General features: G+C 34.5%; 1 protein-coding gene across 2 annotated transcripts in view; it reads right to left on the bottom strand.

Annotated features, from left to right (window-relative positions):
* LOC138715536 (uncharacterized) overlaps nt 1–22,516 on the bottom strand; it is a 58,081-nt gene extending 35,565 nt beyond the window's left edge. For both annotated transcript variants that reach the window (XM_069848578.1, XM_069848577.1), the window contains exons 1-3: nt 20,522–22,516; nt 19,438–19,674; nt 18,621–18,768 (exon numbers count right to left, since the gene is read on the bottom strand). In XM_069848578.1, coding sequence (XP_069704679.1) covers nt 18,621–18,768; nt 19,438–19,674; nt 20,522–20,690 — 554 coding nt within the window. In that variant the 5' untranslated portion in view covers nt 20,691–22,516. The remainder of the gene's footprint in view (nt 1–18,620; nt 18,769–19,437; nt 19,675–20,521) is intronic.

The raw sequence follows: 22,516 nt of genomic DNA on the forward strand, positions 1-22,516 counted from the left end.
TAGTAGTATTGGTCAATTTCACCAGTTGATAAGTGACTCTGTTTCTCAAAATGCTAATGTAGTTGATTATACTGGTATTCTATAGGCTGTTGATTTCTATATTATCAGTTACTAGTGACAACCTTTCTCAGGTAACACCGTTCTGCATGGATTTTGTTGTTTTGAAATAAACGAGCGTTTCTGATTGACAATTTCACACAGATTGCAAAAATGAAATCCGTTTTCGCGTACCACGTCAGAATTTTTTACAATTCAAAATTTTATGTTTTCAATATTTTTCGTAATATAGTGATGTTACAGTGTGCTTGTCGTTTGTTAAAAAGGCACGACAGCTTATAATTTAAACTTAATTACTTAAAATGTATCATAATATATTTTATTATGTTTGTATTTGATATTTGAATCGCTTATTTAAGAAAGGCCCTTTGTCCACAAAATAGGCATTTTCATTTTATTGTATGGATGAAATCTTTATACCAAGGCGCTTCATACAGGCAAGAAAGGCCATGTGTCCAACTCATTGTGTGTGTAATATGGGGTTTCGTAATAACTGTTTATTTACAAATGGCCCTATGTCCTGTAGTAAAGACCTTTCATAAATAAACTTGGGTTGTAATAGTTGGTAAACGGAAATTGGAAGTATGTAAAAACGCATTCATGAATCTGTTAGCTATTGATGAGAAGGTTACAAAAACTCATTTTATTGGATAAATCCCCAAAGGACAACAGAGGCAAACAACAGAACCAGAAGACTATTCCAATCACTACAGTGATGCAAGAAAAGATCACATTGAAAGTTTTCCCTTGAAAACAAGTCATTATTCATCCAAGGAAGTACACTACCTTGATGGAGAGTTCGGCATTAAAAATGTAAACTCTTTTTAAGGAGAAATATTCTGATTGTTCTGTAAAATATAGTTTTTACACTAACATTTTTAAAGAGCATTTTGACTACAGGTTTGGTAGAGCGCAGATAGATACATACTGTGAATGCGAGGAGCTTCACTCTTAATGAAACTTCTAAGAGAGTGGCAGAAGCTCAACTAATTGTTCACAAAAGGAGGAGCAATTAATTTTACTCTTATGCAACACTGAAGCAAATGAAAAATGTTATGTCTTATTTAACGATGCTTGCAACTGCCGAGGTTATATCAGCGTCGCCGGTATGCTGGAATTTTTCATGCAGGAGTTCTTTTACACGCCAGTAAATTTACTGACATGAGCCTGTCGCATTTAAGCATTTAAATGACATCAACCTGGCCTGGGATCGAACCCTCAACCTCGGGTATAGAAGGCCAGCGCTATACCAACTGCACCAACAAGACCAACGAAGCAAATAAAGGAATACTGCAAAGATAAAGACAATGTTTTATGTTTGACCACTAATTATATACAGAATATATATCGGCCTCATATTCCAATCCAGCAGGTGCTTTACTTAAGGCCGCTGACACTGAATGTATTTTCTATTCACAATGTTAAGTCTGGTGAGGCCTATTTTTTTATACACGGAAGGCATTGCAAGGAAAGGGAGTAGTGATGTGTGCACTTTCTTCCTCACATATGTGAGGGAAGAAGTGTCAAGCAACATCGATGAGCTGTTTATTTACAGTGATAAAGCAGCAAAGCAAAACAAAAATCATTCCATGATTTGCTTCTTGATGACACTTGTGCATGCGGGTCGCTTTTCAAGAGATGTGTACAGACTATCAATACATGGACATTCATACCTGCCAAATGACAGGGATTTTGGCATGGTGAAGCACAGTCTAGACATTATACAGTCAGAGATGTGATAGAAATTATTGCAAGTGCAAGTCACAAATTTCGTGTTAGGCTTGTTAAAACTGAAGACATCTTGGACTTCCAAACTTGGTGCTCCACTATGTATAAGAAATCTCCTGTATCAGAAGAAAGCCAAGTTCACAGATTGAAGAATTCTAAGAAAGGAAACAGAAGCCTTTGCAATATCAACATACCACGAGTTCATCTGGACAAAAAAAGAAATGAATACATAGAGGCACTACCTTACATTGGAGGATTACAAACCAAACACTTTCTATTTGCATTTGGAGTAGAAATAGCTTTGCCAAACCAAAAAGCTTACACTGATTGTCAACCAGTTACATAGGACAAAGTTCGTGACCTGAAATCGCTTTTGCCCGACATTCCCAAAGACAAAAGTGAATTGTTCCGCACTCTCACATCTTCATGGTCAAAAAGCAAAGTAGGAGGCAAGTGGAGGAAACACAGAAGGGAAGGGGTAAAAAAAAAAAAAGAGAGAAAAAAGGAAACACAGGCCTACATCTCATGTTTTCTTCTTATTTTTGTAATAAATGTTTCATTGAAGAATGGAAAAAATGTGTTTATTTAAGAAAGGCCCTTTGTCCAGCCTTTTCAAAAAGCTGTATGCTAGACAATTTTGATGATAATAACTGAAAATTTCCTTAACATGTTCCCTTTATTTTGTAGTATAACATATCATGTTTTCAGATTTTTTAAAATATTTAGTATTTTCAATAAACAGTTTTTTTTAATTTCCCACAAAAATATGTTTTTGGACAACGGGCCTTTCATAAATAAGTGATTCATTTATTAAAATCTACTGACTGTATCCGCCATTAGGGGATGTACAAAATTGTACCCTTCCCCTTAAAATGAACCGAGGTTAAGACATCCGTTGTTTATTCTTGGAGAATTTTTATCTGTCTGCACCCAACGTTCTCTATAAACAGGAAGTTGAAATGTTTAGTGTCTCAGGTCATAAAAAATTATGAAGAAAATATTTACTCTTAGAGATTGCTATTAAAACTAACAATGAATTACAGAAATGACATAGGGTCCCTGTATATATATATATATATATATATATATATTTATTTATTTATTTATTTATTTATTTATTTATTTATTTATTTATTTATGGAAGTGCAATGCAGCTTATGAGGTTACAGATTTCCTTACTGAGATAATAAACCTACCCCCTTTTAAAAGTTGTTTTAAAATTAGAGGTTCAGTTTTGTGTTGTTGGTTGTCATGTAAAAGTGAAGTGTGCGAGTTCTCATTTTTCTGCGAGAGTACAACATAATAGTGTTGTGTCATAGAAATGTCGACGTGGTTGTGTAAATGATCCAAATTTGTTTTGCTATATATGTGGGTCATATACGTTAGTAAAACAGAGACAGAATATAACAACTTTTGTAAAGAATACTTACTTCCAATATTTTGGCATTAAGTTAGGAGACCAGGACAAATCCTGATGTCCCCATAAAGAATGTCGTAGTTGTGTTGAAGAGTTGAGGAGTTGGAAAAATGGAAAAAGGAAATCATTGCCCTTTGATATCCCTATGATTTGGAGGGAACCTACAAATCATGGAGAAAACTGTTATTTTTGTACAGTTAAGATAGCTGGATATACTGCTAAAAACAAGAAAGATATTCTATATCCTAACGTTCCCTCTGCCATTCGGGCTGTACCTCATGGTCCTGATATTCCCGTTCCGCTACCCCCTGAACCAGATACACTGCCATCTGGATCCAGAAGCACTGAAACTGAATCTCCAGTGGATCATACTTATGAACCAGGCAATACTGGTGATGATAGATGTTTTAATCAAAGGGAGCTTAATTATTTAGTGAGGGATTTAAATTTGCCTAAAGAATCAGCAGAACTATTAGGTTCTAGGCTAATGAAAAAAACGTATTGGCTGAAGGTACATATTTTTCATGGTACTGGCATCGTCAGAAGGAACTTGTCCCTTTTTTTGCTGAAGAAGAAAATTTAGTGTATTTCCAAGACATCCTTGCCGTCTTAAAATTTCATAACATAAACTATAATTCCAAAGAGTGGAGGTTCTCCATAAATTCTTCTCAGAAGTCTTAAACGTGTTTTGCTTCATAATGGAAACATTGCGGACTATTGCTGGATGTTAAAAAGGGACTGCTCTGCACAACATGCAAGGAGGTCAAGGAGGACAAAATTTGAAGTGCAATATTGAGGTAAGGTTATGAAAGTGCTTATAATTATCTATACTAATAATAAATCTGTAGTCGAAATTTTTCTGGTAATTTTCGATTTCCCAAAAATAATTGGTCCTAACATACTGTATATAATTAACTACCCTGAAACCGAAAATCGCTTTTTTGAAATTTTTGTTTGTATGTCTGTCTGTATGTTTGTTACCTTTTCACGCGATAATGGCTGAATGGATTTCGATGAAAATTGGAATATAAATTAAGTTCTTTGTAACTTAGATTTTAGGCTATATGACATTCAAAATTCATTATTTAAAAGGGGAGTTATAAGGGGGCCTGAATTAAATAAATCGAAATATCTCACTTATTATTGATTTTTGTGAAAAATGTTACATAACAAAAGTTTCTTTAAACATAATTTGCGATAAGTTTTATTCCTTGAAAAATTTTGATAAGATTGATATTTAATGAGATAAATGAGTTTTAAAATTAAAATAACTGCCATCTAAGGCCGTGTAATGAATTAAAAAACAAATGACTTCGTCTATAAGGGGCATTGGACAGCAACAATCGAAAGCTATGAAAGATAGCCTACAGAGAATGTTTCTGGTTTGTATGAAGTAATATCGGAAGCTAAATTAACCGATTTGTATAATTAATTATTATTTCACCATTGGAAAGTGTAGTTTCTCTAGCTGGACATAATGCTATAATGTTATTACAGTAATTTCTGATACAATATAATATAATATGTAATATTATATAATATAATTTAAGTTATTTGAAGGGTTCACAACCATAGTGGGCCAAGCGCCATTTACTGAATACGTAGAAAACAAGGGTTAAAATTAAGTTGTTACCATAATTCAATGGAAACCTATAACAAGTAAAATAAAATATACACATTAAATCTAAATGATGTCAATCTTCATTAAACTATGGTTGCATGTAATAAAAATTAAGAAACAGGTTAAAGGAATTGTCATTACACCAAATGAGTGTCTCTGGACCAAAATGATCGCATTTTAATTATTTGGATGCAATTTAAATTAAGTAACATATTAAACGATTTATCCTTCTATCAAACACGAATGTTCCCTGGATCAAACGTCCTATTTTAATTATGTAATTACTTTATATTTATTTCTAACGGGTGCAGCGGAGCGCACGGGTACGGCTAGTAAAAAACATAAAATTTGATGATCTATTGACATGCATTGAATTCTTACCCTCTAAAAAGGTTACTACTTATGGTTTTAAGCTATTTTATCAATTTTATTCTGCAATGTACAAAGATAAGCCAATCAAGTTAATTTGGACAAAGATTTAAATTTAGATAAGCAATGGTGCAAATTCTTCAATTCCAATAGTTCTACGAACACTGAAACTTTCTCAGAATCTTAAAAATATGTCAATTCTATTTCTCTATCCCAAGTCACAATGGGAGTGCTGAGAGAGTATTTTCCCTAATATCTGCTCAAGGGACAAAAGAACGAAATCGCATGCTAACGGAGACAGTCAGAGATATCATCATGGTGAAATATAATTTCAAGGACATATCCTGTGAACAGTTCCATAGTTGTTACAAGATATAAGTTGGTCCCTTCAGGCTCTTGTGCACAAAGTGGGCTCCAACCGATAAGTAGGGTGCAGATGTAATACTGATACAGCAACTAGTGAGAAAACTGACTAATTATCTTTAATTAATTTTATTCATACCAATTTTTAAAAAGTCATCCTTTTTTCAGCAATGTCCTTTTATTTTAGATTCCATGTCCTCCTATAGAAATTTTTCTCGTGGTAACCCTGTTGTCCCGAACTAGGATTTGAACCCGGGCCCTCTAGTTAATTAATATTAATTAATGATTAATTAGTGACAAATAGCAAATTGTGGCCTAGTTTTTCTCACAAAATTCTTGTTGAAAATAATTTTTATGACTTTTCACACAGCTACAACTTCATTTCTAGTTATTCATGAATTGTCTGAAAACCTGACATGATGGGGAAAATTGAGATTATTTTCGAATTCAGCACAAAAAATCCGTTTAGAATCGCCTATCAGATTGAAAACAACAGAAAATAAGTTCTGAAATGCAGAACAGTGTAATCAAAACAAACTATTGTAGTTATTTTTTTTAATTGCGGTTTACTGATTGTGATTGAAGTGATGAAGTTGTTGTGAGAAGATCTAAAACTATATCGAGAAAGAACAATAATTTATTATTCCTTTATGGAAGCATTGTTTAAATTTATAATGAACGGTTTAGATAAAGTGCTGAAAAGCTTGAGTTTTTTAAATATAGTGGGACCTGTCATAACAAGACAAACAAATAGAAGTCATGCATTATCAGCAAAGCTACAAATAGCGTAAAAATTGCTCTACAAATTGGAATGTTGATTATTTTCTAATCCCAGCAGGTCTTTCTATCCTAGACCAGCAACATTTGCAGAATTTTTACCTAATAATCTAACAGCAATTCTTCAACTGCAGTAATTTTTAATGACTTTCCTCCACCACTGCCAGTTCTTCTGACATTGTTAACTTCAATCTACAAATTAAATATAAAACTACACTAATTTATGAATAGATGAAGTGTAAAACTGAAAAAAGCGAATTTTTCATAAGTCATAAGTGGCATATGTTCATACTATGATACTAAGGGTATGGCCACACGAGCTACATTTGTAGCAAGTTTTCTGCGACAAATGTAGCTGGAATTATAGGCAGCATTGAGTTAAATGGAAGCGGCCACACGGAGCAGTAAATGTAGCAAGTTTGGCGCATCCCAAGGTCGTGTCGCAACTCGAATGGGTCCGGGTCCATTTTTTCTGCGACATTTACTGCTGTTGGGTGGCCACACGTAGCGACATGGGTGGCTACACGTGCAGCTACATTTGTAGCAAGTTTTCTGCGACAAATGTAGTTGGAATTATAGACCGCATTGAGTTAAATGGAAGCGGCCACACGGAGCAGTAAATGTAGCAAGTTTGGCGCATCCCAAGGTCGTGTCGCAACTCGAATGGGTCCGGGTCCATTTTTTCTGCGACATTTACTGCTGTTGGGTGGCCACATGTAGCGACATGGGTGGCTACACGTGCAGCTACATTTGTAGCAAGTTTTCTGCGACAAATGTAGCTGGAATTATAGACCACAATGAGTTAAATGGAAGCGGCCACACGGAGTAGTAAGTGTAGCAAGTTTGGCGCCATCTGACATGTTAGGTCTATTCATGACCAATAATTTTCCACCTTAAACGAATTAACATTGTTGTTAGTTACTGGGAATTTCTTATTATGAAATCCATATTTTTAAACTTTAAATTTATATTAATATTTATTTCCGCTTTACTAATTCCTAGAGGAGACTCAGCGAGTCAAAGAATATACATGTCAAAAGACTTTTATCTACTAACTGACAATAAATAAAGAATAAATATCATGCAAAAGAAAACAAAAAAAAAATTGTAATAAAAGTACAAACAACCGTGTAAAATGAATGGTTATGCTTTAATTTTTTAGGAATGAGATAGAAAGCGAAAATCAAATGTCACGTAAAGGACACACAGATTAAGACTTTAAAAAGAGTGAAATAACAAATCAAAGTTATTTATTTTACAGTAGAGAATTACAATGATTTAGCGCAATGTAAATTTACAAATGCATATGGATACACGGGTAAGCTAATTTTAAATACTATTTTCTTAATCTTACTCCTGTTTTTTGTTACTTCACCAGAAGGAAAAGTAAATATCGCCAATAAGTTCCTTTGTGGTAATTGAATTTGCAGTCAGGCATACAACACCTTGGCATTTTATTCAGGCCTAATGTATTTAAAAATAAAACAAGTGACATTGATGAGTGCAGTGAAATTTGTCTCTCGAATTAGCTATAAGATATCGCAATTTGTACCACCCCGCTTATTTCTAGCGTTAAAATTTTCTTTTGTTGATAAAAAAACTTTATGAGACATGAAACTGTAACATACCCTAAGATTCACCTTTCAGTTTCCCCCTCCCCCGAAGTTTAATAATCTGAGAAAAGTGATCTATCATGTTTAAGAGAACATAAACTCTGTTTTCTATTGGATAAGATATAGGCCTACGATGGGAGAAAGGCATTCTCAAATTTGAAGGAAAACCCGTTTTTCTAATGGTTGAAATTCTCAGTATGTATATGTAATCATAACAACAGAATTAACTTGTGTTTATGAGGGAATGAAGTAGAGAGGGAGATTGACTTTTAGATGGGAAATTATTATCATGACAGATTTATAACAATACGCTGCCAATATATATAACATATTTTGTTACTAACAATATGGTGCCAATAAATATTGCTTCGCTTATGTATAGTCCAGCTGAGTTGCCCTATTTTTTAACTCTCTTCAAAATATCTTTCTTTAAAAAGTACATACATTTTTCTTCTTTCAATTTCGACCTAAAGAATTCTTCAATAATAAAATGTATACAAAAGCGTTCTAGCAAACCCTTCACAGCAATTTTGTTTGGTAAAAAAACGTACAATTCTTTTGCAGGACAGACCTCACAAATCAGTATTATTTATAAAGACATTTCCACTTTGAGTTGAATTTTGGGATATAAGGGTCAAGTTTAAATTGCCGCAACGTCCAATAAGCATTCTGCAAAACCAAGAAAAAGAGAACTTTTATGATAGGTCAGCCATTCCAAGATAAATCAGCCTAAGTGGTAAAAATTAAATTTGTGATAATAAAATTTATTTTGATGAAGGGAGCTTCTGAATAGTGTAAATTGCCAGATTCCAAAAATATATTTATTTATTTGTATTTCTACTCCCATTTCTTAAGGTCTCAAAACAATGTAGTAATCTTGTTCTTGAAATATAAATTTGTATCCCTATGTTCTCACTATTGATATAGCCAAATCAGTTTCCTTAAGATGGTATGCTTGCTACTTCTTATTGGTAGAACCTATTAGGTACATGGTGAACAGTGTGGTTTTGTGTTTTGTTATTTCCTACAATTATTGTGACAATGTATAAAGATAGCCATCTTCTTGTCCTGTACGGAACTAGAAAAGATATAAAAGTTTGTTTTCCATGTTAATGAAAGAAGATAGGTGCACAATCTTTTATAGAAGTTAAGTAAGTACCGCTCTCATAACGTCACTAATTTTAATTAGGTTTTTAATAAGGTATTTTTAAAGGAAATAAGGTTCCGAATGGGACAATTCCGTATGGGCCAGTTCTGTACGGGACAATTTCAAACAGAACTCGAGGTTGCTGTATTGTTGATTATTGGTGTTTTATGTAGAACATTTGAATTTGTTTCATAGTCTATATGAAGAGCTCAAGAACAAACAATGGGAAAAAGTAGCAGTGATTTCCAAAATTCAGCGAAGTCACTGGTTTTTACAATGACTGTGAAAGCGTTCTTGTTGCCACAACAGTTCCACTGAGAAATGTGTAGACACAGCATCTTTAAAGAATTAACCACATTAACCACTCTAAGATGCCTATATTACGAGATTTACTCTGACTCGTCACTTACAGCAAATGACTCAGAATCAGACGCTATAGCTAGAGATATAAGTCTTCAGATGAATGTGAAAATATGTCTCCTCTAGAACAAAGCCATCACAACCTAAAACATCCCATGAATCTGGAAGATTTAAATCCTAGAAAGTTCATTGAAGTTGAATTGACAAGTGATAAGGGACTAAAGCATAAATATCATACTATATGCAGTGCTGTCATGGTGGAGGTCATACGGGGTCATACATCATATGAGAACCTACAATTTTTTTTTTAATTAATTGTATGGGGAAAAGAAAATTTTGTCTGTACGGAGGCATACAGCATATGGGTGCCTAAGTTTTGTATGTGGAGATCTGTACATGTACAGATCTTTGATCATCTCTTGCTGTTCCTAATGTATTTTGTTTGATGTTCATAAACAAAAATTGTCCACCTCTGCAGCACTGGAATCCAGAATTATATAAAATAATGGTCGAAAAACAAGAAGGGCTGCAAATACAAACTCCAAGATTCATCAAGACAAGTGTGCATCTACGGTGGTGCTACAGGTGTATTCTTTAATTCAAGCTTGTTGTACAATTAAAATGTAAAGCAAAACAATTTCTTTACTCCTTCTTTAATACTAATAAAATCATTAAATGACAGCCGGAAAGATAAAGAGAGGAGAGTAAAATATATTTCAAGGAAAAAAAACAAGGGATGGGGCATATGGTCAAGGAAAAAATTACCATGACAGCACTGACTAGCTATATATATAATGGCAAAGTTGAAAATAAAGATATTAAAGTACTTTTTATTTAAAACCAGATGGCCAAAAATGACAAACATTTTAAGCTAGATGAGGAATCCTCTTCATTTCAAAGCATTGTCAAAGTGTCTCAGATTAGAAGAATCTAAATGATTCTGATATTGTTAGAAAAGGAGCTGACATAATGTATTATAAATTTAACTGAAGGTTCTTAAATTGAAATAAACTTGCAGTTTAATGTACAGTATAATACATAATCATTAACATATAACTTCTTATGGTTAAATTCAGCAGATCAATCTGACCGTTTCTTGACAAAATTTCCTCTAATTGCGCATTGCTGTCCCATAAAATGCATGTAAAATTGATAAAAATAAATATTTGTTATATTAAAATTACATTATTACCTCCAAAACACAAAAAACCTCTCAAAGAAGACTCCTAATTCACAAGTATCCCGTACGGAACTATATGTCTGTCCCATATGGAACCAAGTATTTTTGGTTATTTCGTAGCAGTTACATGTTTTTTTTAACTAGTTACTACTTTTCTAGAATGTTTCAGTACCTACAAGTTTATGGAAAAAATTTCAGTTACTTAAGGGGTCAGAGATCACAGATTTTTGCCATCAAAGTGCTTGTTGACTATTGAGATGTTTAAAAATGTCCCATACAGAACCCCATTTTATTTAGGTATTTCTCAGAAAATAAAGTTCAATAAACTATTCTGTTTTCAGGTAGAGGATCCTTCACACTTTAACAAAATTATTCATGTATCACTGAGCATATTTTACCAAAGACATAAATTTTATAGACAATTATATTTTCAAAGTAGCTGTCTAAAGTGTCCCGTATGGAACCTGGAATGGTTGAACTGTGTTTACTATATTCGTTTCAAAATACCGTTCTTTGAGAGTACACATTTTTTTTTCTTTCATTTTCGACCAAAGGTTTCCTTCAATAATAAAATCTATACAATAGTGTTCCAGTAAACCCTTCACAGCGACTTCATTTGGTAAAAAAAAAAAAAAAAACACAAATATTTTACAAGACAGATCTCTCAAATATGTTACAAACAGATTGCCTCTTTGAGTTGTGTTTTGGGTCATGTTTAAAACTCCTTTTTACTTGGAGATGCTTCAGAAATTCGTGTATTGACAGGGGAAGAGCATGTCTAATCTGTTGTACAATCCCAATGACCCTTCTACAGAACCACGAGAAATTAGGTCTTCATACAGCCTTTCAGCAAACCCTTCACCCACACCGTACTTCCGATTGTTACTGACGAACAATATTGCCTGTTGTAAAATCGACACTGGAATAAAAGTTAACTTTATGGCACTGCTATAAATTTTCTTCTCATGCGCATTACAATTGTGTGTCACCGTAATAATATACACTAACAACACACAGCAAAGCGAATTTGGCTTCATAATCCATCTCGGAAGAAAGCTTCCACTACACTACTGCTGAGTGCTGCAAAACGCAAAAGAACTAGCTACAAATGTCGCTACGTGTGGGATGTCATGTGGCCACACGTAGCAACATTTAATGCAGAAACTAGCAGTAATTGTAGCACCCGTGTGGCCACCCATTTTGCGACAATTACGGCAGCTACATTTGTAGCAGAAAACTTGCTACAAATGTAGCTCGTGTGGCCGAACCCTAACTATGAACTGGAATTGGTACTTATCAAATTTGCTTTCTTAATGTTGGGCCAGTAAGTGTTCCTAATGTATGCATAATCTTTGTTCTGAGGTATCAGGTCCAGAGCCTCACACATTACAATTTTTTTTCTATTCGTTTACTTTATCATTTTTTGTTAATATACTTGAAAAAGCAGCGAATAAAATATCCTTTGATTCGTTAATCATATTGAGTATGGTTAATTTGCTTTCAATTGATGGCAATTCAGCCAAAAAGAGAAATCAAAACTAAAACACAAACAACTTAGCCTTCTAACCCCAATTAACAATACCTACCAATGACTATAAACAAAAGAACTCAATCAACTGACTACAGTCTATACAAAACTAGAAAGGTATTGACATTTCAGCTACTTCAAAGCGTCAACATGGCAACCGCTCAAACCAACCAACCAGAATCCATGGTGCCAGTTTGGCGTTGCCAATTCCTTCACAGCGAGCACGTGGTAGCGAGCTGTTTTGTTCGGAAGAGTTTAATCTTCGGTACTGTGTCACAGAAATATTGGTTCTGGCGTGACTATTGTTTTCGTAGGTATTCCTGCGGCATGTGTATTTATATTACCGACTATGTTCAAAAAGATGCAAATTTCACTACGAGAAGCGGAATCTTCCACTGCAGCATTTCTTCTCTGCATACTATCATAAAGAATTTAGGTTTCATATCTCCAGTAGTCGGGCAGAAGGGCTTAAGTCATTATTTTTTGTGATATAAGATTTCCTTCATTAAATTCGTTTCCTGAAAAACATCCATTTTTTTATATGATTGCGAAGGGATTAGTTTATTATCCATCTTGTAGGATCATCACAAATAGGATCACTATCGTCTTTTGTCCAATTTAAATCATCGGTATAATATGAAATAGGTCTAATTGATTTAGCGTTATTATTACTGATACTAATATCTCAGACAACTGGCTGAGATAAACAACACACCCCCTATTTTCTATACTGTTCGCCACATCATGACACTCAAATTTATGTAGCTCGACACTTTTCCATCACCATTAGGTGATGTAAGGCAGTCCGTGGAGTTAAAAACTGTATCTTTCCTTTATAATTTCAAATAATAAATTTATAGTATGCAGAATTTATTATGGTTTATACTGCATATCGTTTGCATATTGTAACATATTCATATTCACTCTTTTATTACTTTTTAAATAAAAATAATATATTATTATTATTATTATTATTATTATTATTATTATTATTATTATTATTATTATTATTATTATATTTGTCTAGGCAAAGAATCTGATACAGATTTAGAGTTTGTGAGATGCTCGATTCCGACACAGAAGACAGCAGTGCAATCAGTCACACTGCACTACCGCACAACTTCACAACGTCGTTCCCTTCCCGCGTGTGAGAGAGAGAACTGTCAATACCTTTCTATAGAGCATTCCACCTTAAGAAAAAAGCATTGGTCTTATGAGTCTTGGCCAGTACACTGTTGCCGCAAGACGCTCCGTTAGTAGAACGAGTGAGGTATAGTATCTCTAAGCTATGTTATCTCTCTCTCTTCCTAATACATTCACCGTTCTAACAAAATTTATTGCACAAGATAGGTATGTTGAGTCTGCTGAAATGATAAAAAAAGTATTAATGCCATAATGATGCCTGCAAAACCATATATTATATTTTATGTACATTATAACTAGACTTCGGATATTAACCAACTTTTAGACACCTCAACTAGGCTCCATATTGATCGAAAGTAGGCACTGAAATACAGTTTTAGGGACCTAAAACATTACTGTAATTACAAATAGCCTGGAGAATTATTGTAGTCAATGGGACATGACTGTTAATACAGACAAGACCAAGACAATTACTTTTAAAAATGGATCTATTTATAGCAGGGATGAGACATGGACTTATGACGGGGACACATTGGAAAATGTGAAACATTTCATATATTTAGGGTTCCTTTATCAATGAACGGGAGATGGACTAAGCATATTGACATAAGGAAACACAAGTGCGGGGTAAAGAGTGCGGAGGTATTGAAATTGATGAGTAGAGTGCCAGATATTCCTGCAGCAACATTGGAGCTAGTATATGGAGCTGTGGTCAGATCATCTGTGTTGTATGGGGCGGAAATTTGGGGTTGGGAAAATGCGGGAAAATTAAATAGAGTACAAACGGACTTCCTGAAATGAATACTTGGAATTGGCAGGAGCACAGCTAATTGCGGGGTGCTAAAGGAGTTTGGGCTTCAAAAAAAAGTAATTCATATGAAAGTTAGGGTGATAAAATACTGGTTAAAAATTATATTCGGGGATCAGTCGCTTCTACGGTCGATTTGCTACGAAGTTCAACAAAGAGAGGGGTGGGGAAAAGGGCTGCATCATATAGGAATGGGATGGGTGTGGGATAGAAGTGATAATAACAGAAGGAATATATGGCGTAATGTGAAGATGCGATTAATTGATATAGAGAGGCAGGAGATTGAACTCCAATGTTCGGAAACGTCCTCACTACATTTACAATAAGATCTCATGCTTAACTGGGGGAGATGTGACTACATAAATTCTTGTAACAAAGACAGCAGAGCAGGTTTACGTGGCTAAGATTGGGAACATGGAAGGGTAATAAAATTGTCAACGAAGAAAGAGAGCGCCTTTGTCCCCTTTGCAGAGAAAAGGTCTCCTGCAGACATATTTTATTACAGTGTATCGAATTGGAACAAGTACGGAGAAAATATCTAACACCCTCGATGCTAAGTGAGAACAGAAGTTTGCTTGCATGTCTTAACCTCATGGGGAAAAGAGAATACGAACAAAAGACTGGATTGTTTCTCTTGAAGGCGAGACAGATTAGAAATGCACCTGTGGAAGGTTGTGATACGAACTGAGGTAGGGATAATGATATCTACCCAATTATACACTTTTATGTCTGTTTTAGGTTAGGATATATTATATAATGTGTTTTGTTGTGCCATTTTCATTTTAATATGTATGTTCTTTTAGAGAGTGGTTGGATATAATCATAGGTGACGGGAATGAAACCTACAAAGTATAACTTGTTTTGGGTACAAAGCATGTACGGTCAGAAGACCCGTGCACTGGATTTTAGAGAAAATTACGATAATATAACATCTGTATGTATAATATTACTCAATAAATCCATCCATCTATCTAATTACAAATAATAATAATAATAATAATAATTCATTCATAGTGTTCTGCCCAAGGACAAGTATTTCACTGCAAACCCAGCTTTCTCCAGTCTTTTCTATTTTCTGCCTTCCTCTTTGCCTCCGTATATGATCCATATATTTTAATGTCGTCTGTCATCTGATATCTTCTTCTGCACCGTCTCCCGTTCACCATTCCTTCCAGTGCATCCTTCGGAAGGCACTTTCTTCTCAACCAGTGACCCAGCCAATTACTTTTCTTCTTTCTGATCAGTTTCAGCATCATTCTTTCTTCATCCACTTTTTCCAACACAGCTTCGTTTCTTACTCTATCCATTTCACACTCTCCATCCTTCTCCATATCCACATTTCAAATGCTTCTATTCGCTTCTCTTCACTTCGTCATAATGTCCATGTTTCTGCTCCACACAGAGCACTTCACTAATCTCTTCCTTAGTTTCTTCTTCAGAGGTCCTTTTTCTATTAGAAGCTTCCTTTGCCATTGCTATTCTCCTTTTGACTTCTTGACAGCAGCTCATGTTTCTGCTTGTAGTATAAGTGTTTTAATAATAATAATAGTAATAATAGTAATAATAGTAATAATAGTAATAATAATAATAATAATAACAATAATAATAATAATAATAATAATAATAATAATAATAATAATAATAATAATAATAAACTGTTATTTTATTGGGTTAAGAAGTGCTTATAGTACAAACTTAAGATTATGTGCAACACACTTTTACCGTTATTTAAATGTTAAGAAGTGCTTATAATACAAATTTAAGATTATGTGCAGCACACGTTTTCCGTTATTAAATGTTACGGAGAGCTTATAACCCAAAATTAAGATTATGTACAGCACACTTTTCCATTATTAAAAATGTTAAGAAGTACTTATAATACAACTTCAGTATTATGTACAGCACACTTTTTCCATTATTGACTTCACACTTGACTACAATCAAACAATAACCTAAGTTACATATCTAATGCCTTTGTTGTTTTTCTGACAATTAAACTTTGTGTACTTCTTAAAAGAAGTGCAGACATTGTTGTGCTAAGTGTTTTAACAGTATGAAATCTTAGCCTTAACTGTATCACCCCTAATTCTCTGTTAAGTTTTTCAGCGGAGATCTTCGGCAAGAGAGCGGAAGACTATACTATCGATTTAGCTGTTACTCCGTTATTCGTAAATTAAATATATGATAATTTTAGAGGTGTAACACAGTTTTAGCATACGAAATCGATCTAGTTCTCAATTAAATTATGTTCTAAAAATTAAATGAAACTAATTAATTCCCAGCTCTCAAGAAAAATACTTATGAACAGTTGTTGGAATAGCCTCCATATCTTCAATGCTATTTTCTTAAAGTGGAATCCTCTATAGTTTTGTATAGACTGTAGTGAAAGAGATCATGTCGCACCCCCCACTAGAAGAGTGTTACATCTATGAAATTGTCGATTTTGAGATAACACCATTTTCGTATGCAGAAAAACGTATTCTACCACCTGAATTAACGTTGTAAATCTAGTTTGTCAAATAGGTGCTAGAAGGCGCATGTAACGCTCTTCGGTTTTGTATTGGGGAATTGATGGAAGCTCGACTAGTGTTACATTTCGGAATAACTGAGTGCTTTGCTAGTTTTTTATGGTTGTGAGGTGGTTAATAGTGTTACATGTAGAGTTACAATGGTCTTCGGTTTTGTATAAGTTGCTTTTTTGTATTCCTTATCCCAGGTGACTGTTACATGAAGAGATACAACTGTCTTCCACTGTAAAAGTCTATTCATCTTGCACTGATTTTTTAAAAGCAGTGTTACATGTTGAGATGTAACAGTCTTCGAGTAACTGAATCTCACTTTGTTTTCATTGTAGTCTTCTTAAATTTGGTTATAAATAAACATGAAACTGTCATCACTTATATAGGATGTACATTTTTTAGTTGTAACAGCTTATGATGTGACATTTTTAATTACACATAAGCAATATCATAACCGTTTGCCTCTTCATTTTACTTTCTAAAGTAAATATTTTTTAGGCTTAATCCCATGTACGATACTGGTGATAGAAAGCTCCTGAAAATGCAATTTTATAATTTTGGAATGCTATAATTATATTTTTATTTTACTTTTACATTAATTAAATACCTACTCTAAAGTCATATTTCATATTAATTAATTACTCTAAACTCACATTTTCATATAATGGAAAGAGGTAAGCAGTTAGTGAAATGATCCTCAATGAAACCACCAACAATCAGAATAGCAAAAACTTAGGCCATAAGCCTATATGCTAAATGAATGATGAAAACAATAATGAGGACCCTGAAGTTTGTCGCAAAAAATATTGGGAACCATTGCCTTTCGAATATGACTCTTATCTCCCATTTGTTGATAACTATATTTTGAAAGACATATTGAATAATTTTTCTTCTTTAGAATTCCTAGATTAAGAGCTATTCGGAGTCGCTCTCGGCAAGGAAGATCACCCCTGTAGAATATTTCCAAAAGCTACTCAATATCAATGGTTCGATTTCATTTCTGTTCGAAAGAAAGGTTTAATTCTTTTTTGAGCTGTGAAAGCAGTCCACAGGTTTATTATAGTTTTTACGCCTCTTTGTAATGCTGTATCACTTAGACTGAAATAATATGTGTTTCAGTGTTTGTTTTATTTTCTTCATTTATGTCAATTTCTCATGGATAAACAACAGTAGGCCTATTTATATAATTTTTATCGAACTGTATGAGAAAAAAGACAAATAATAAATTTACCATGGTACCTCAGAGACTATGAACATGAATAATGGCATTAAGTTGATGATAAAATAATATAATGTAATAATTAGTGGAATCAATTACTTTTATTATAAATAATTCTAATGTATAACTGTGATAAATTCCATTTTTGATGATAAATAAGTATAATAGATCTACCAATGTACCTACACACACTTCCTTTTTCTGAGAAAATAACTCAAAATTCATACAAAAAGTTTGTTTTCCATTATTATTCCCTTCAGTAATTCCATCAATTATTGTAAACAAATACATATTTTCAATAACATAAATTTAAAATACCCTAATTATTTGAAAATATTATTAATGGTATTAGCGTTACACCTGATGAAAATGCGAAGAAAGCCTTTCTCGCATATGGTTACATTGTGTGAAATTATATTTAAAAAAATGTTTAAAATCGCAATTCCTTTAAAAAAGTCAATTATTGTTATGATTGAACTCCCATGTTGTGAGAAAGTTACAAATCATTGTCCACAGTAGTCACCAGCACCCAAAACTGACTAAATTTCAATCTCCATTTCCCGAAAGTAAGATATTTTGAGATGTAACACTCTTCTAGTGGAGGTGCGATGTTACTACTGCAGAATTGTCATAATTTACTAGATTGATAAAATAGTTTGAGAAACAGAATTTATTCGAGCTAGTGAAATATACTCTGGTAACTAGTAACTGGTGAACTACCGAAGCAGTATTTTTGAGAAACAGGCCCCGGAATGTAAACAGTTACTATACCTTCTCGACGGCTCCTTCTCACTGATAGGCTCCTCCCACTCGGCTTGTCGGCTGTCGGATTCCGCCAAGTGATCGCTGCTCGAGGTCTGCGTAGCAGCGTACACCATCATTGGCTTAGCCAGCTTCTTATCAATTGTTCCAAGTCCACCTAAAAGGCAGTGTAATTCTGAGTTGAAATCTTCGTAATGCATAGGATAAATAGAGGATAAATAGGTACTGGTCCGCCAAATGGTTATGTCGCATCCCGCTTTGCCCCACATTCTCTGTAAGGGCTAGTGCAGTGGTCGTCAGCACTGGCTGAAATGTGCAAAGGGTACGCGGTGCCGTCCTGTGTGCACCGTCGTGCAGCAGGAAGAGGTAGAGAGCATACCCGCTAGCAGCTACGAGTGCACCATGATGCACTGTGTTTTCTGCAGGTAAGAGATGCAAGCCCCAGGGTGCTCTGCGCTGAGGACTGCTGGGCTAGTGGATAAAGAGTTAGGCTCTTCTCTGCAAATATGAATTGGAAGTTTGCGTAGTCTTATACAACTGTTTAAAATAATTTAAAGAGAAGGGCCACCTTAAGTAAATAAATGTCATGTGATTTCCCTGCAACATAACCACTCGGACAGACAGTAGCATGACAACATGTACGTCATCAAACTATTAACAATAACTGAATCATAAAAGTAAAATCTGAAAATCAATCACGAGAATGAAGCAATTAGTAACGGTTACTTCGAATACAGATACAACCCCAAGCATTTGTTCTCTATGGGTTGTATTTAGTTACTGCTTACATACTTTGAAATATTACTGACGTAAACAATTACTGTACCTTTAGAAATGCTAGATTCCATTGTTTGTGTGGATGCCTGCGTCAGCACAATAACTACAGGCTCCACGTAAAAGTTCTGGCAGCTGGTCTGAGTGGCTGCTTCTGTCATTTTCCCTGCTGGTCCAGATGAAGAGCCTCTATCGTCTTCATCTAAGTTGGTACTGGTACTGCAGTAGTTGGTGATCGCCTTCTCTAGAGCCGTCCGGATGACAATCGGGCTCTTGGTCGGCATCAAATCTGTTAAGTAAAGCAAAATTAATATAACATTGAACATCATAACTAAATTGCAACTTTTGAAGTACGCTTTCCTCTAATATTTTACTTTGTTTGCATTACTATGTTCTAATTTAACATTTTAAAATCCAGGAGTACAAGGGAAATAAGTTCAAAGCAAAGGAAACTTGTTGAATACAAGGAGAACAGCCTGAATACAAACAGAAAAAGGGCAATACGTGGAGAAAACGGGGTATACAAAGAGAACAAGGGCAAGTCAACCTATAGATAGGACAGTCAAAGAGAAAAAGTGAACTGGAAGAATCGTAACATATATCATATCATTATAGTATCATATATATATCGTTTCATGTCATAATATCATATGAATAGCATAGGGGTAAAACCTGATCAGTCACGTTTTACTGTTTTTACAGCATAGCAAGTTAAAAGTTTCAAGATCCAATATATTCTATTACCTTTGGGTGCGAGAGTGAGTTGCTGAAATTTAGTAAGGAAGATTAACTAGAGGCAGCCAACTCTGTGTTTGTGAACTTACACTAACAACTCCTATCACCACTTCGTCTCTATTCTAAAGAGGGAAAAGGCATTTGTGAGAAACTCCATAGGCCAAGAACGAATATCAGAGTCGGCAGTTTTGAAACTGAAAACTCTTTATTAAGGAACTGTCACAACAACTTCGATTTTACGATGTCGTCTTAGATGACTTTGACAAATAAAAGGGAGAATCATTCTGCAGTTTAAAAGACAGATGAGTAGGTAATTTATTTTCAAAATATGTATTGTATTTAGTTACTTCTTCCCTACTTTGAAATATTACTACAGCTATTGATGTAAACCATTAGTGTACCTTCAGAAATGCTGGATTCTCCTGTCTGTGTGGCTGCGTCCGTCGATCTTCTTTCTTCCTGTACATTGGCTTGGGCCATGATATGTCCTTCCCCAGTATCCTCCTCCCGGACATCCGATTGGGGGGATAGTTTATGTCCAGAATCTTTTACCAGGGAAAGACGCATCATACCATTTTTTTAATCATATCTTCTTGGGATGTAAAAATGCGGTAGCTTCCCATTGCTGTCTGCACACCACTCTCTTTTTCGCATCTTAAAAGATGATTTAAGCCATGTATTGCGGGTCCCTATCACCACTGCATGGCGCGTCCTCAGGTTGCGGATAGAGGAGACGGCCTCCAGATATGGAGGGTAGCTGTAAATATATTGTCGTGGACAGCCGATAAGGGGTGGTCCTCCAGATTGGGGGTTGGACGAAGGGCTAACAACCCATCAACGTAAACAAACAGCTTCTTACGAATCCATACAAAAAGCCTCAGAATGGGACTGATTCTCTGGCACAATAACAGCAAAGTCTTGTACAGGATAGGGACTGTTGGCGGGCTTATGTGAGGACGGCAATGAACCTGCGCGTTCCTTAAAAGCCGTTTGTAATTAAGAGAGTAAGGATGAATTAAGATTAAAATCATGTCATTGAAATACTCGATATGTAAAATTAACATTATTACTAAAGGATAAACATGATGTTCTGTCTACAATAATAATAAGATTGCTAGAACATCATTTTTTAATTCATAAATACCATTATTTAATATTCAGTTTGTGCAATACCTAGTTGCGAAAAAAGAACAAGACGAAGTTAAACTTCTATAAAGATTAACCAAACTAGCACTTGAAAATTATTATTTTATGCAGCGATAAGAAAATTTGTGAAACAATAAGAACGAAAAATCGTGAACTGAACATAATTTTTTAAAATTATAATTACATGATTGGTAGAATTTTGAAAAAAAAAGTTTTAACTCAATTTTTATAATCATGTGGAGTGGGAGGCACACAGGTAGGCATGGGGTAATTTTGATTGTGCTATGAAAGCCCCTTGGGTCTTGGTGTTCCTGAGTGAAAATATGTTCAACAGAGCTCACATTTGACGGAAACGCCATTTCGTGGCACTCCATTTTCTTAACCATTAGGATAACCTAGAGCAGCGGTCATCAGCATAGTGCACCCTCGGTCTAGTGTCTCTTATTCGCGGATAAGGGACTGCACTATGGTGCATCTGTGCCTGCTCACAGATATGCTCTCTTTCTCTCTTCCTGCTGCACAAAGGGGCATATTACGTTGCACTGCATACACGTTACCCATTTCAGCGAGTGCTGACGACCATTGACCCACAGTGTGCAAAAACGCAAACCTAGCTGGACCAAATGAATAACTTCTCTGCATTTTAAGTGATTGTTATGAAACTTTGTACAGACCTTATCAGTAGCACATATTTTTCGTGTACAAACTCTGATTATGGTTGTGTAAGAGGAACTAAGGGCTAATTTTAGACAAAATTTAGAACTTCTCTCCTATCTGACAGTTTTTTATTAATCGTTGTATGAAAGTTACATCTAGCATATATTTTTTGTGTACAAACTATATTTACGATTCCATAAGAGGAACTACCCATTTATAGGAGGTACATTTACACAAAATTAACTTCTCTCCTACATGAGAGATTGTTATTAGATTTGTATAGGAATAATTTCAAGTAACATATGTTTTGTGTACAAACTCTGGTTAGATCTGTATGCTACCTGTAGGCTAATTGTTGTACAAAGTTTCATAAAAATATATTATATAGAAGAGGAGTTATTAATTTTGTCTAAATGCACCATTCCTAAATGAGCAGTTTTTCTCATAGAAACATAGTCAGACTTTGTAGACAAGAATATATTCTACCTCTAACTTCCCTATGTTTAATGAAAATAGTATTTAATAAATAATACACGTAATTATGTGAAATCTAGTACTTAATTGTTCTGTTGACATAGGTGATGTTTCATGTT

The sequence above is a fragment of the Periplaneta americana genome, chromosome 15 (assembly GCF_040183065.1).
Source record: "Periplaneta americana isolate PAMFEO1 chromosome 15, P.americana_PAMFEO1_priV1, whole genome shotgun sequence".
Classification (NCBI taxonomy): Eukaryota; Metazoa; Arthropoda; class Insecta; order Blattodea; family Blattidae; genus Periplaneta; species Periplaneta americana.